The sequence below is a fragment of the Mesitornis unicolor genome, unplaced genomic scaffold (assembly GCF_000695765.1).
Source record: "Mesitornis unicolor isolate BGI_N332 unplaced genomic scaffold, ASM69576v1 scaffold23900, whole genome shotgun sequence".
NCBI lineage: Eukaryota > Metazoa > Chordata > Aves > Mesitornithiformes > Mesitornithidae > Mesitornis > Mesitornis unicolor.
In genome coordinates this window covers 85,034-97,587 of record NW_010160666.1, presented here as the reverse complement: position 1 = coordinate 97,587, position 12,554 = coordinate 85,034, and the positions used below count along the sequence as shown (strand labels likewise).

At 39.1% G+C, this 12,554-nt stretch overlaps 1 protein-coding gene across 1 annotated transcript in view; it reads right to left on the bottom strand.

Annotated features, from left to right (window-relative positions):
- The window catches only part of ARID2 (AT rich interactive domain 2 (ARID, RFX-like)), a gene marked incomplete at its 5' end in the record, with an annotated part of 98,708 nt that overhangs the window by 1,758 nt on the left and 84,396 nt on the right, over window positions 1-12,554 (bottom strand). The window contains 5 exons of the mRNA XM_010190637.1: window positions 1,488-1,579; window positions 1,668-1,791; window positions 5,583-5,668; window positions 5,769-5,907; window positions 11,220-11,368. Of these exons, the coding sequence (XP_010188939.1) occupies window positions 1,488-1,579; window positions 1,668-1,791; window positions 5,583-5,668; window positions 5,769-5,907; window positions 11,220-11,368 (590 nt within the window). The remainder of the gene's footprint in view (window positions 1-1,487; window positions 1,580-1,667; window positions 1,792-5,582; window positions 5,669-5,768; window positions 5,908-11,219; window positions 11,369-12,554) is intronic.

The following is a 12,554-nucleotide window of genomic DNA, read 5'->3' as shown; positions in this document are numbered from 1 at the left end:
CCAACACCGGTACAGAAGAAGGGTGCACTACAGCACAGAAAATCCCAAAAACACCTTAGCAATATGTGGAACACTATTTCTGTAGCGTGTATACAACACACACATGGACCTGGCAGAGGAAAATACTCAAGCACGCTACCAATGGTAAAGTTCATAGCAAAACCTGTTCTGTGTTTGACTTAATGGAACTTTTTGCAAGTTTTTAACACAAAGAGACAAGAATTATTCAGAAATAATCATTAGAAAAGTCATACAAAAATAATTAATATTATACTTCAAAGACTTCTTAAACCTGAGGACACTGAAATCACAGAATAATTCAGGTTATAAGGAATCTCTGGAAGTTGTGGTCCAGCTCCTGCTCACAGCTCCTGCTCAAAGCAGGGCCAACTCTTTAGCTGGATCACATTGCTCAAAATTACATCCAGTTGGGTTTGGAATATCCAAGAGGACAGAGACTGCACAGTCTCTCTGTGGAGCTTGTTCTCATGGCCAATCAACTCCTGGGATGAATTTTTTTCTCACAATATCTCACTGGAATTTCCCTTGTTGCAGCCTCTGCTCATTTTCCCTCATCCCTTTCAAGTGTGCTCTCCATGAAGAGTTTGTCACCATCTTCACTACAGCTCCCAGTTCGGTAGCTGAAGACAGCAGGAGGGGTCCTACAACCAGTGTCAAAACTCTGTTTTTTACAACTAGGAAATTCCTCCCTTTTGACAGGTTTTCGAAGAGCAGGCAAAAATAACAGATTCTTACTAGAAATAATTACTTCTGCTATTATGAGGCTAAAACAATGCAAAACAAAACCAAGAACACACTCAGCTTGTGTATTTGTGGAAAAAACAGCAGCAGCATGAGTGGTGACTACTGGCACAGTGAGTAACTACTACTCCTTCTGCATCTTAAAGAACATTTCCTACTTGGCACCACAAGTCACTATTGGTCTCTTTACTTACTGAAGGATCTTCTACAAGTGAGAAGAAAGCTGACCAAGTCATTTTTTAGAGTTAACCCAAGTTTGGAGGTCAAAGCAACAGAGAGATAGTGTGTCACTCCATCATGTAAGAAATGTTCACAAGCTCGTTCACCCCTTTCTCAAGTGGCACCAAAAGGGAATGGGAATGGCCAATGGGAAGTTGCCTATTGAAGATTTAATTTTTGGAGTCATGCAGCACTGCCTTCAGGAGGAAAAGAGACAGACCCACAGCAAAGGGACAGACCCACAGCAAAGGCTTCTCTCATCTGTCTCCAAAAAGTGAACCTGTCAGATTTACCAGACACATTTCCAAAGTCTGGATCACAAATACTGTCTTAGGTGAGTTGATGCTGAACACCTGTGTGGGGAACTGCACAGTGCAGAACTGAGAGAGAAATGGTACTCTCAAGATTGGTTTTTTAAAGGACAGGTAAAACCTACCTACTTTTGGGTACTTAAAAGAACAGAAACAACATTGCCCACTGGTATTGAAGAATCATACGATGCTTACCTGCGACCACATTCTGAATATTTACCAATATTTTTTAATATTAAGGCAGCTGTTAATCGGATGTGTTTAGTTATTGGTCCCTCTTTTTCATCCTACAAAAGTACAGAGAAAAATAAATGTAAAAGCCCCGTAGCAGCAGGCAACAATGAATATCCAATACCTGTGTCAAACAATACTAACTGTGAAATCTCTGAAGACAAGGTTTCTTGATCCCCTCCTTAATGCCATCAGGGCAGCACTCGGATGGTTCACAATGGCCTTCTGCGCTCTGGGAGTAGAGGCAGGCGCCCCTGCAGCTGGCTGCCTAGATTGGTAAAGGAAGAATTAGTAAAAGTAAGCTTTGCACCACTTTCTAGAAGATTATAAATTCTGAAAGTTTATTTTGACATTTTTTAACATATCTGAACAGAGACACATTAATATTTGGTGCTGGTGTGTGATCTGCCTTTTGTTTCCAGAGAGATAAACCTTACCACAAAGCCTTTGGAAAAGTCACGGGCTTTATTTTTCGTTAAAAAAACCCCTTGAAGAGGCACTGCTCATCACCCATGACACTTGTGATGGAAAAGTAATATATCGTACTAATGACACAGCCACTTCCTGAAGTGCACCTATTTAAAGGAATGTTCTATCAGCCAGGATTTAACAGGAACTGTGATAGCAGCTATGCAAATGTCACCTGAGATTTGGCCAGAGAATGTCCTTAAAACGTACCCATTCAAACTTGACACAGCTCATCAGGACCATCAGACGCTAAGACAATGTACAATACCTATTAACTGCGGTTAGTGATTTAAGTTAATGAGCTAAGACATAAAACATCTAATTGTTAAATCAGATCAAACATTTGTAAAACCAATTACCTACTACTGCAGTTTCAGACTGAGATCAATGAATTAAGCAGGGTATTTTATAAAGCTGGCACAAATAACAAACAGCAGAAGCAAATTCTCCATTTTCAGTATTAACACTGAAGTAAAAGCTCAGTTTCGTGAAAAACTTTGAAACTACTCATACAATTAGAGTTCAGAATGTCTAAATATGCAACTTCACTTAATGAGTAAGCGTCATAATGTCATCTCAAGGTTCTGCAGTATCTGTGGTGAAAAATATCACCATGCTTCAATATACTGAACAGTATTATTGTGAAGTCTTTTAACACCTTAGTAGAACCTCATTAGGACATCTCAATATACTAGAAATACACAGTAGTGCTTACTTGAAAAGGTAGCATAAATCAAATGTAAATGTTCCATTTTTTAAAAGGAAAGTTAGCCTGTAAGAGTGTTATTTAGGCATCTTTCACTGTAAGTGAGTATTATAAGAACAAAATTGAATTCTCTATTCAGAGCAACATCGAAACCTTGTTAAAAATTAGAAAAAGGGTTCATATGAGTGGTTTGAAACCACAAAACAGAAAATTAAGAAGTAGTAACAGACGGATGCCTTCCTAAAAACTCAGCTTATAATCACACTGACATCCTCTCCTAAATGGAAATAAGGGGTTGAAAACCTGTATGAGGTAAAGGGAAAAGGGCAGGGGCTGAATCAAGACTGGGCAATCAAAACTGCTGGGCAATGACACAGGTTTATAGAAGGCAGAGTACCACAGTAAAGGAATTACAATCTTATTTTTTAATTTCGGGACTATTTTAGTTTCCCTTTTATTGAGAAGAACAAGGATTGAGCAATGGAGGCTGTTCCAAATGTCTCTCTTGAACAGCTGTTGTATTATTTATCAGAAGGATGAAGTACTATTGCCTTGATTCTAGAAATAATGAAAAAGGGACAACTGCAATAAATCAGGAAGTTATTAAAAGATTGTCTTCTCTTTTTGATTTTGGAAAAAAAAGTTGATAAAAAGTTACTGAGACATCAAGTGGACTGATTTGTGTCTGTGGGCAAGTCTCTCTCTCAAGAAAACATCTAGATTTCTTGAATTTCTTCTATTATTTACCAACTTAACTTCATACCATACCATTCATCTTGTCATTTAAAGTTATCTCCTGCCCCACTGCCACAGTGCATGAAGAATAATGTTGGTACCTCATGCTACCACCTTTGTTTCAGTGGCAACAAGGAAAAGAAATTAACATGAATCCAGAAAGATTCAAATGCAGAAAGCTACAGTCAACATGAAGTAATTGCTAACGCTACCTGACCTTCCAGAATGTAATATTCAGCTACCTCTGAAAATCACAAAAGGAAGAGTTAATATAACACAACTTTAAAAGCAAATAAATACAGAATTAAGCTATACAGCCAACTCTGTAATGCAGCTTAACTTTGCCTACCTGGTTCTAGCAAAAGTTATTACAGGCTTTTTAAGTATGTCTGACGTTACGACAGACAGAAATGATGATCAGGGGAACGGGCCCTTGTTCGTTGCAGTGTTCCACAGATCTTACTCCCACCACCAGTAACACTCACCCTATCTGCACTCTCCAAGGTAGGTGCAGTTTTACTCAATGGTGAAGGATGAAGTGAAGAAAGTTGGCCTAATTAATACCTAAAACGTGATGGCTTGCACGTGCTTCATCTCAGCACCGGTTCTTTAAGCTGCCTCAGCTCCATACAAAAGTTCAGTCTCAGGGACTATCAGTGGTGTTCAACTAACTGTAAGGAAAGGGTTTTCCACTCACCTGGCAAACCCACTGTATTGACTGATGAGTTTTTTTAAAACAGAATGGATTTACCATGCAATCAGACGGACACTAAAGCTCTCACTGTAAGCAGTGGATAGCCACGAGAAGGAACAAGGGATGGCAAGGAGAGTCAAAATATCCTCCTTTGAGTTGTGGAATGCTCTGATTTTAACTTGTATACTGAAATCACATCCTTAGTATTTTGTGATACTGCAGTCTCAGTATTTCAGGGAGAACTGGTTACACATACAAATTCCTAATTTCTGAATCTGACCTAGTTAGGGAATTCTGCCTTAGAAAGAGGACAAACGAACCTTTTTCATCGTATGAGCGTCTGTGCCAATTTTAAAGAAGCTTGCGAGGAGCTACTGGGTGTGCTATCTGTGTGACTGAATGGTTTAAAAGGGAGAGTTGAGATCACATCATGCTAGTGATGGTATCAGCCCAAGTATTTAACACTACATTGCCATCATTCTTCATTTTGTGGTTTTCAGAGGTCTGAATGTACGTAATGAAACAAGGCACCATAAAGCAATCGTAGGTGTGTGTTAAGAAGTTTGTTTATATCAAAGAAATAAAAGAACTCCCAAACCAAATTTCTCAGCTTTCTTATTCAGCTTTCTCTGCTGCCTCCAGCAGTCTGGTAGCAATTTAACCAGCCACAGAACAGACTGCAAAAGTCTGCCCAGGACAATGTAATTACACCTTTAGCTTGCAACAAAGAGATCCCAGGTAGTTACTAACAAAGACCTAGTCTTGATACACTTATACAAGTAACTGAACCCTGAAAAACCCAAATATTAACACAACCATCCCCACAACTTCACAGCAATGGGGCTGTGCTCTCCAATATTAATTCCAGACTGTTGAGATCATTTTGGGAAGGAGGAGAGCCAAAGCTGATTCCAGGTAGTAGCACAAAATTAGAAGACATGGAGGAGTTCATATTTATCTTGTTTGCTTGTTAAAGGAAAGCTTATTGCTAGAGTCCCTGGATCAAATCAGCCCAAATTTAGACCACAAAACTGAAAGGAATACAGCAAGTTACAAGGCTTCCATCTCAGCTGTATGAAACAGCTGAACAGTACACAATAAATAACTTTTCATTTGAATTACAAGCAGTTTCCTGTTACAGTAACAGTTACAAAATGCTGTCCAGTTGGGAAAAATCAGGAGAATACGTTGAGAACAACGTTCATCACAGAGCACTGCCCCGTATACCTTAAAGAGTTACTGTTCTTACTATGTCAACTGCAACCACATCTCCTCCATCAGAATCTATTCCCTCTTGCCCATTTTGTCTTATTGTAACGGACCACAAATTTGATTACTGTTATAGACTGTACATACGCAGTTTCACCTGATAAGCCAAGTTACAAATACACAAATTTTTTCAATAATTTCTAATTCCCTTATGTACTCTATTGCTAATGAGGCTCAGGTCTCTTACTTATTAGAAGGCTTCTGAATTCCTGCTTGTCCATGTTCATCTTGCTTTAATCCTGCAAGCAAAGCATCTCTGGAACAGTGCTTATCCTGTTTGGGAAAAGAGAAAAAGACAGTGAGACAGGTGTGGGAAGACTTACCATGAAATTCCTACTGTTTTCAGAAGTAACACGTGAAAGAAAATCTGCACCTGTAAATGGGTGATGAAGGAAAACCTCTGCCGCTGGAAAGGTTCACATCCCTCCCATAAGCACTGCCCTGGGTACACGTCTTTTCCTCCATGTTCAGTTGCTGCGTGATAGAAAACTTGTGATGGTGTCTGAAACCACCTGCAAAAAGAGGGGGAGGGGAATTTAAGTGTTCCGTTCCTGTTAAAGTGCAAATACCAGAAGTATAAACCTATACAGGCTAAACATCTTTATTTTCTGAAATGAGACGTGTTGATAAATGAAAAGTCGTAGAATTTTTAAAGGAAAAGCATGTACATGTATAACCAGTAAGCTCCCAACACATGGCAATGATTTTGCCAAATCTGATCAAAATATAATGCTTTTATATTTCTCTTTACACTTTAACAAAGAATTAGTGCATGGTAATTCCAACAGATTCATCCTCTGCAATATAAGCAATAATAAACTATAAACAAGCAGTAATAATCAGCTAAAAAAGTTGGGTTTCATGTATTCCTTTTCCTGTTTTCCTTCTTTCCTGGCAATCACACTTAGACCTTATTTAAACTTTAGCTTAGAGAGATGCACACCATTCATCCTATTTGCTCTCAATACCTCACACTTGTCAAAACTGATGCCAGAAGAGATCAATCTAAAACTAGTGCTTTTTAGCACCCGAATTCTAAATACCAGGAAGACGGCTACATGTCATTTCCTGATGCACACAGAAGTCAAAAACATGTCGCTTATGTGACCCTTTTAACATCTTCACTTAAACCTCAATTTTAAATGACTTTCTAAAACCTCAGATTAAGCACTTTGCCTGCCAAGAGCCCCAAGGCACAGGACATCACGTATTCCAGCAAAGTAAGTGCTTCTGCATCAACAGAAAAGATAAAGTTGTCCTAAGCCTGACCCTGCAGTACTCTAGAGAGTACATTTTGTGTTTTCTGTATGCTCTGTTCAGCGAAAGCACGGGTGTGCCACACCGTAAGCGCATTCAAACCGGTAACAGCTTTCTTCCATTTCAAAGTAGTAGAAAAGTTACAACTCAAATGCCACCTCAAAATACTGCTGAGTCGATGGTTCTTAAACAGTTCTTACATTTGTGTGCTTAAGTTGTCACACAGACAAAAGATCTGTTATTTTAACATCTATCAGACAGTGATGGAGAACCACTGCATTTCAAACAATATTAAATGGAAGTAGTGAATGACTCCAAGTGTGTTTTTTTTAGTCTAAATACACCTTAAAAAGTATCTAAAGTGTAACAAATTACATCCCTTACTTCAACAGAGCAAAAATGGCCAAAATAAGCAAAAGACTTGGCTGCTTGAAATTCAGTTCAGTACAACTGACTCAGCTCATCAACACCCACTTAAGGCTTGGACAGAAGAGCTGCTGCTGGAGGTCCTCACTACAACTGTGTCACACACTTGCTGGACAGATGCTATGGGTGCAGCGGTCTTACCAAAGAGGAGACACAAGCACCCACCTCAGCCACTCCAGTTCACATCCGGTATTTTAGTTCCAGCTAACAAGTATTTGTGTTCACATGTTTGGCTGAACTCTCCGAGCTGAGCAGTGCCAAGAGGCAGATGTTCTCCAGTAGAGACTCACAGAAAGCAGCCAAGGATGAAGCCACATCTTAAAACCTACAGCAGTCATTCATAGAAAAGTCCCAAGTCAGAGCTCCCAGCACATGAGCAGCAGATCAGAGAGTGCTCTGATCCAGCTACCTTCTTCCACATCCGACTGCTCACTTCAATATTGTCCATATGCAAACATATGTCGATACCTAGGCCTAAGTGCACAGATCCTGTTACCTGAATCCTATAAAGGTGTCAAAAAGCTGCTTTCACCCAGACACAAGTCTTAGTTACAAACTGAATCCTACTGCAATAACCACCTGTAATGCAGCGATTACCTGCTGCATAGGCAATAACTACTACTTTCTTTAAAAGCATTCATCTTTTCTATGCCCCTCAGCTCCTACTGAAGGGAAGCTGGGAAGGAAAAATACCTGCATCTTGCTGTTGGTCCAGACAGCCCACAGTAGGAAATGAAAATAAAATGTCTGGCACCTACATTGGCTCAACAGCAAAAGCTGATGCTCCAGAGGACAGAAAAAGGTCTTTCCACTATAAAAGGGAAAGTCAGTATGTAAACTTAAGCCTGGCACAAACCTATTTATGAATAGTTTCTGGCATGGACGAAACAAATTTCATGGCATCTGTGAAACCCAAAATGTAGTTTGAAACATCTTCAACATGGCAAGGCTTTAAGAAAAATAAAGCTATTTCAGCTATGTTGGTTCATTCCCTCTATACTACATTCAGTGTTACACGTCAATCACTGATGTAAGGAGATACAAACTTACTACCATTTTGCGGATAAAAACTATTTTTCCTTAAAGAAACACCTAAACATAGTAATAAAAAAGTCCCTTAAGTACTGAGAACATGGTCAGTTGAGACTAGACTCTTGTTTCCCATTTAATTTCTCCATCATTCTGTTCAGCTGCTGAACAGAACATTAAAGTAATAGCTGGCTTGACAGGCAGTGGAGATTCACTAGCATTTCCAATTTACTTTCTAAACCCAAAGCAGTTCAAGAGCAGACATCTCATGCCTACCTGCAAAACAACATAGCAGCTTTTAAATTAAGCTGAATACAATTGGACACTACTTGCAGACAGCTGAACTTCAAAGGAAAACACCTACTTCATGTTACATCCTCAATGCAAAGCAGTGTGCTGGCTGACACCCTTCAGAGCTCTACTTCACTTACAGACACTAAACCCGAATACCTCTGCCAGAGGCTGATCGTTACCACAATCTGCATAACTGGGCCTGATCTGGCTGTGGTCTTCAGGCACTGCTAAATCTGCTGCATTTTATTTCAAAAGCCTGGTGTAATGTTTCCTAATTCAGTTCTTAAAGCAGCAGAATGCTCACCCACAGCAGTGGAACGTTGCTGACTGCAGCAGCCCAGTCAGGTAGGAAAAGAACATGCCATTGCATTTATTTGTATTTGTCCTGATTCTCAATAACACAGTTTGAAGGCCATCACTGCCTTCTGCAATACATCCTGGAAGGGAAACTTAATCTTAATATGTTTTTAGTTTAAACTAAAGAACATATGCAGAGAAACAGGTGTAAATGACTATCAAATTTTGTCTCCTGACATATATTTCCAGTTAATTGTGAGCAGCACAAAAGCAACTCTGTTCTATTCATACAATGAACCTGCCTGCTTAATACCTAGGGGAAAAAACTGCCAAGCAATCATGAATGGAACCAAGCAGTGGATGTAAAGTTAACAGAGCAGACAAATGAACCAGCCAAAAGAATCTTCTTGTATCCTGCTTAAACAACTCAATACGAACAGCTAAGATTGAGAGCTATAAATAAAACACAATAACAGGTGGTAATTCCAGATTTTTCTTTACATCTGTTAGAAGCAGGAAGCCTACAGGAGATTTGATACTCCTGTTTTTAGCCAGGTTGTTGAAGAAATACGAACAAACTATACATTTGAGGAAGACACTAACTTAACATTCTGGTTCTCTCTAATGCCGAGTGTAGTGTTTCTCTGAACTGTTTTTAGGCTGGGGCTGAAATAGATACTTTAAAAATAAAAGACAGCGTAAGAGCTGTGTGTCACATGGATTACCATCTATCAGTGCAAAATCTCGGAAAGTAATGAAACTTAACCATGAACAAAAAACAGTACAGGAAGTAATGACAGGAGAAACTAAAGCAAGAGAAGTAATACGCTATCTCTGAAATAAGACGTAGAGATCAACTTGTAAAATACGGGCCTCGTAGGCCTTAACTTAAATCTCAGGAAAGTTTACTGGAATAATATTTTAAGACAGACTTACAAAAAGACTGACAACGTAAGGTAATCATAATTGTATCAGTCCCCCTCCTGCCCCCAAATTTGTCTGCACATCGTAGTTCACATGTGACATCAGCTCATTCCATGGTTAGATGTCACCTCAACTCACCACAACTCATCCTTCGTAACTTCAGACATAGAAGAAAGTTGGTGAGTAACTTATGCTTCAAAACTGTAGCTCAGCAAACTCTTCAAGATGGTATAAACCGGCAAGGCTTCTGCTAAGAAACCTCCCCAGCTTTTCATTCCCACCTCAGTACAACCCACTCTTGCAGTGTTTATGCATCTATTGTGCAGCCAGTAGAGCACGGCTCTATGGTTATATTTATTAGTAGTAAAGGAGTAGAGTAAAAACTAAGTAAAGCCTTACATGTATTTCTTACATAGTGAAGTGTCACCTACTAATGAAACAAGAAACACTTTTAAGATGAAAACAGGGCAATTACTCTAAAAGTGGTAGATCTCTATGGTACCAGTCAGGAGTCTCATCTAAAACCTGCACGTCTTGCACTGACTTAATGATCTCTGAATTATGTTTGTAAGGAAAGAGAGAAACAGAAATTACAGCTTCAGAGGTCTACAGATTAACTGTCCTTCAGTATTCCTCTAATTCTGTTCAAATGCCTCATTTTCCCCATCAGTTCCAAAGATTCAAACTTCTCTATCATTTCACCCCAACTTTCTGAATGCCTACCCAGCAGCTGTCTGTCAAATCAGCTCATCTTGATGCTCCCTTTCTCTTGCCCCACAACAATGAAGCATCTCACCCTTTTTCATGCCCACGCTCTACGTTATGCAATTCCTCTCACTGTTTTCAAAGTGGCTGTTTGACAGCTACCGGTGTTTCACCAATCTGTACCCTTCACTGAAAACTAAACCTACGCAATTTTAAAAATCACTGTCAAGATACGCATCCTGATAACAAGGGTAGTATCACGGTTTTATAAGCCTACATCCAAAAGTCTGCTAGCTCACTCCTCTCTAAGGACAAAAACAACAAATAAAAACAGTCTAATTGTTACTATCTAGTCTTAAGGCTAAGTTCCTTTTTGTTTTCCTTTCATGACAACAGAGTCCTGTGGCACACAAATGGTATAATAATTACTCAAATTAGTCATAATCTAAATAAGACTTTGACCAGGATATAGAAGTGCAACACCCTGCTCTTGCAAAACTGGAAACACAAGAAAATGTCAAGACATGATTTGTAACTGGAGTACAGTAACTATTTTTGTATTTGCAATACAAAGAACAGGCCTCTGAGCTAGGATTATTTTTTTTAAACTTAACTACATGACAGTATTTTATTTATTACTGAAGAACCAACACATGAAAAGAAAGCCACATAATGCTCATTTATGCTCTGCAGTATAACTGAGTGCAGTTAAACGTCCTGCACTCCCCCAGCTCAGCTTCAGGTTCCTCAACACTTCACTTTTTCTTTTCCCCACGGTCAACGCATAAAGTAACTTAAGGAAACAGAACGGACAGAATGTGTAGAATCACCTCCTATACACAAGCATCTGTTACATACTAGAAAAAGGCAGTTAAACAAAGGAGCCATTTACTTTTTACAAGATTGCCAGAGACACATGAAGTTCTGTCCAGGTTTTTTCATTTGCTCTGCGTGCTGACTGGCTGCAGTGTACGAAGGAGGCTGCAAATTGATCTGCTGGCCCTGTACTTGTACTGGTGGTATCGACGTTGCAGGTGTGCTCTGCAGAAAAAAAGTTAAAACACTGTTTAGAACAGGGCTGATTTCAAGGCTTGACATGCAGTTTCCTTTTTGTTCAGAGAGATTTTGATTTACACTTTAATCAACCACAAGTTTTCAGATTTTAATACTACTACGCATAAGCACTAATACACATAGTTACATGAAGAACATACATCTTTTACACTGTAGTAGTTATGCAAAAGTTTCTAATATTCAAATTACTAAACCTTACGCCAGTCCAAATTCAAATACAGAATTATGAGCGCAAAGGAGTTTCTCAAGGGCAATAGTGGAGCAAAGGTCAGCATTATTTCGCAAAGGCTTTATTTGTTCAAGAAAGAAGCGTGCGGACTCAAGGGGCTGCAGTATCATCAGCACAGGGAGTAGGTTTTGCTTTCCTATGTAAATGCAGGAGAAAATGTTGCTGAAAGAAGTAAAATGAGCACTGATACACCTAAAACTGCTTTATTTTCTTTGATGAAATGGTTTTATGTGCCACATTAGTGCATGTCAGCCTGTGTTACAAACTGTGGAAGGAAAGGTAAATTGAACAGTGCTGAAGAGACACTATCAAAGACCCGTAGGCTCAAACAATAACATACCATTTTGTCTATAAAGCTAGGCAAATGATACAATTCTTCCAGCTCTTGTAAAACCAGCCAGCCCATGTACCTTTATACAGCATACCACATGCCCAGAATGCCTGAACACGCCATACAACTTGTATACAGTGAAATATAAACATTTCAGAAAGGAAAGAGACGTTCCCCTTGCTCCCCTGCAATAGCACAAGACACTCACTTTAACAGCGAACAAAAGTTATCTTAAAAGTAACCTATAAGAAGAGAAAACCAAAGCCAAAACATGTCAATTGTGTTTATTTTTCTGAATAATACACACTGAATGCTGGACTTCCCCATTTTGGAACAGGGTTTACGTCAGGATACTGTTTCTCTCCCTTTTTTTTTATTATTATTTTTTTTAATCTGAAAGGCTCTGACCAGCAAAATATTAATACAGATGATGACAATAAAAAACATGAGGCTTTTGAACATTATTTAGGAACGAGGACTTCACATCCTTTTCTTCCCTACTGTTAGAAAAGGAATCTAATGCTCTCTTAAAGAGACCAAAACCACCTAGTTTCAAGTCTGCATTTCAGAATACTGGAAAATGGTGCACACAG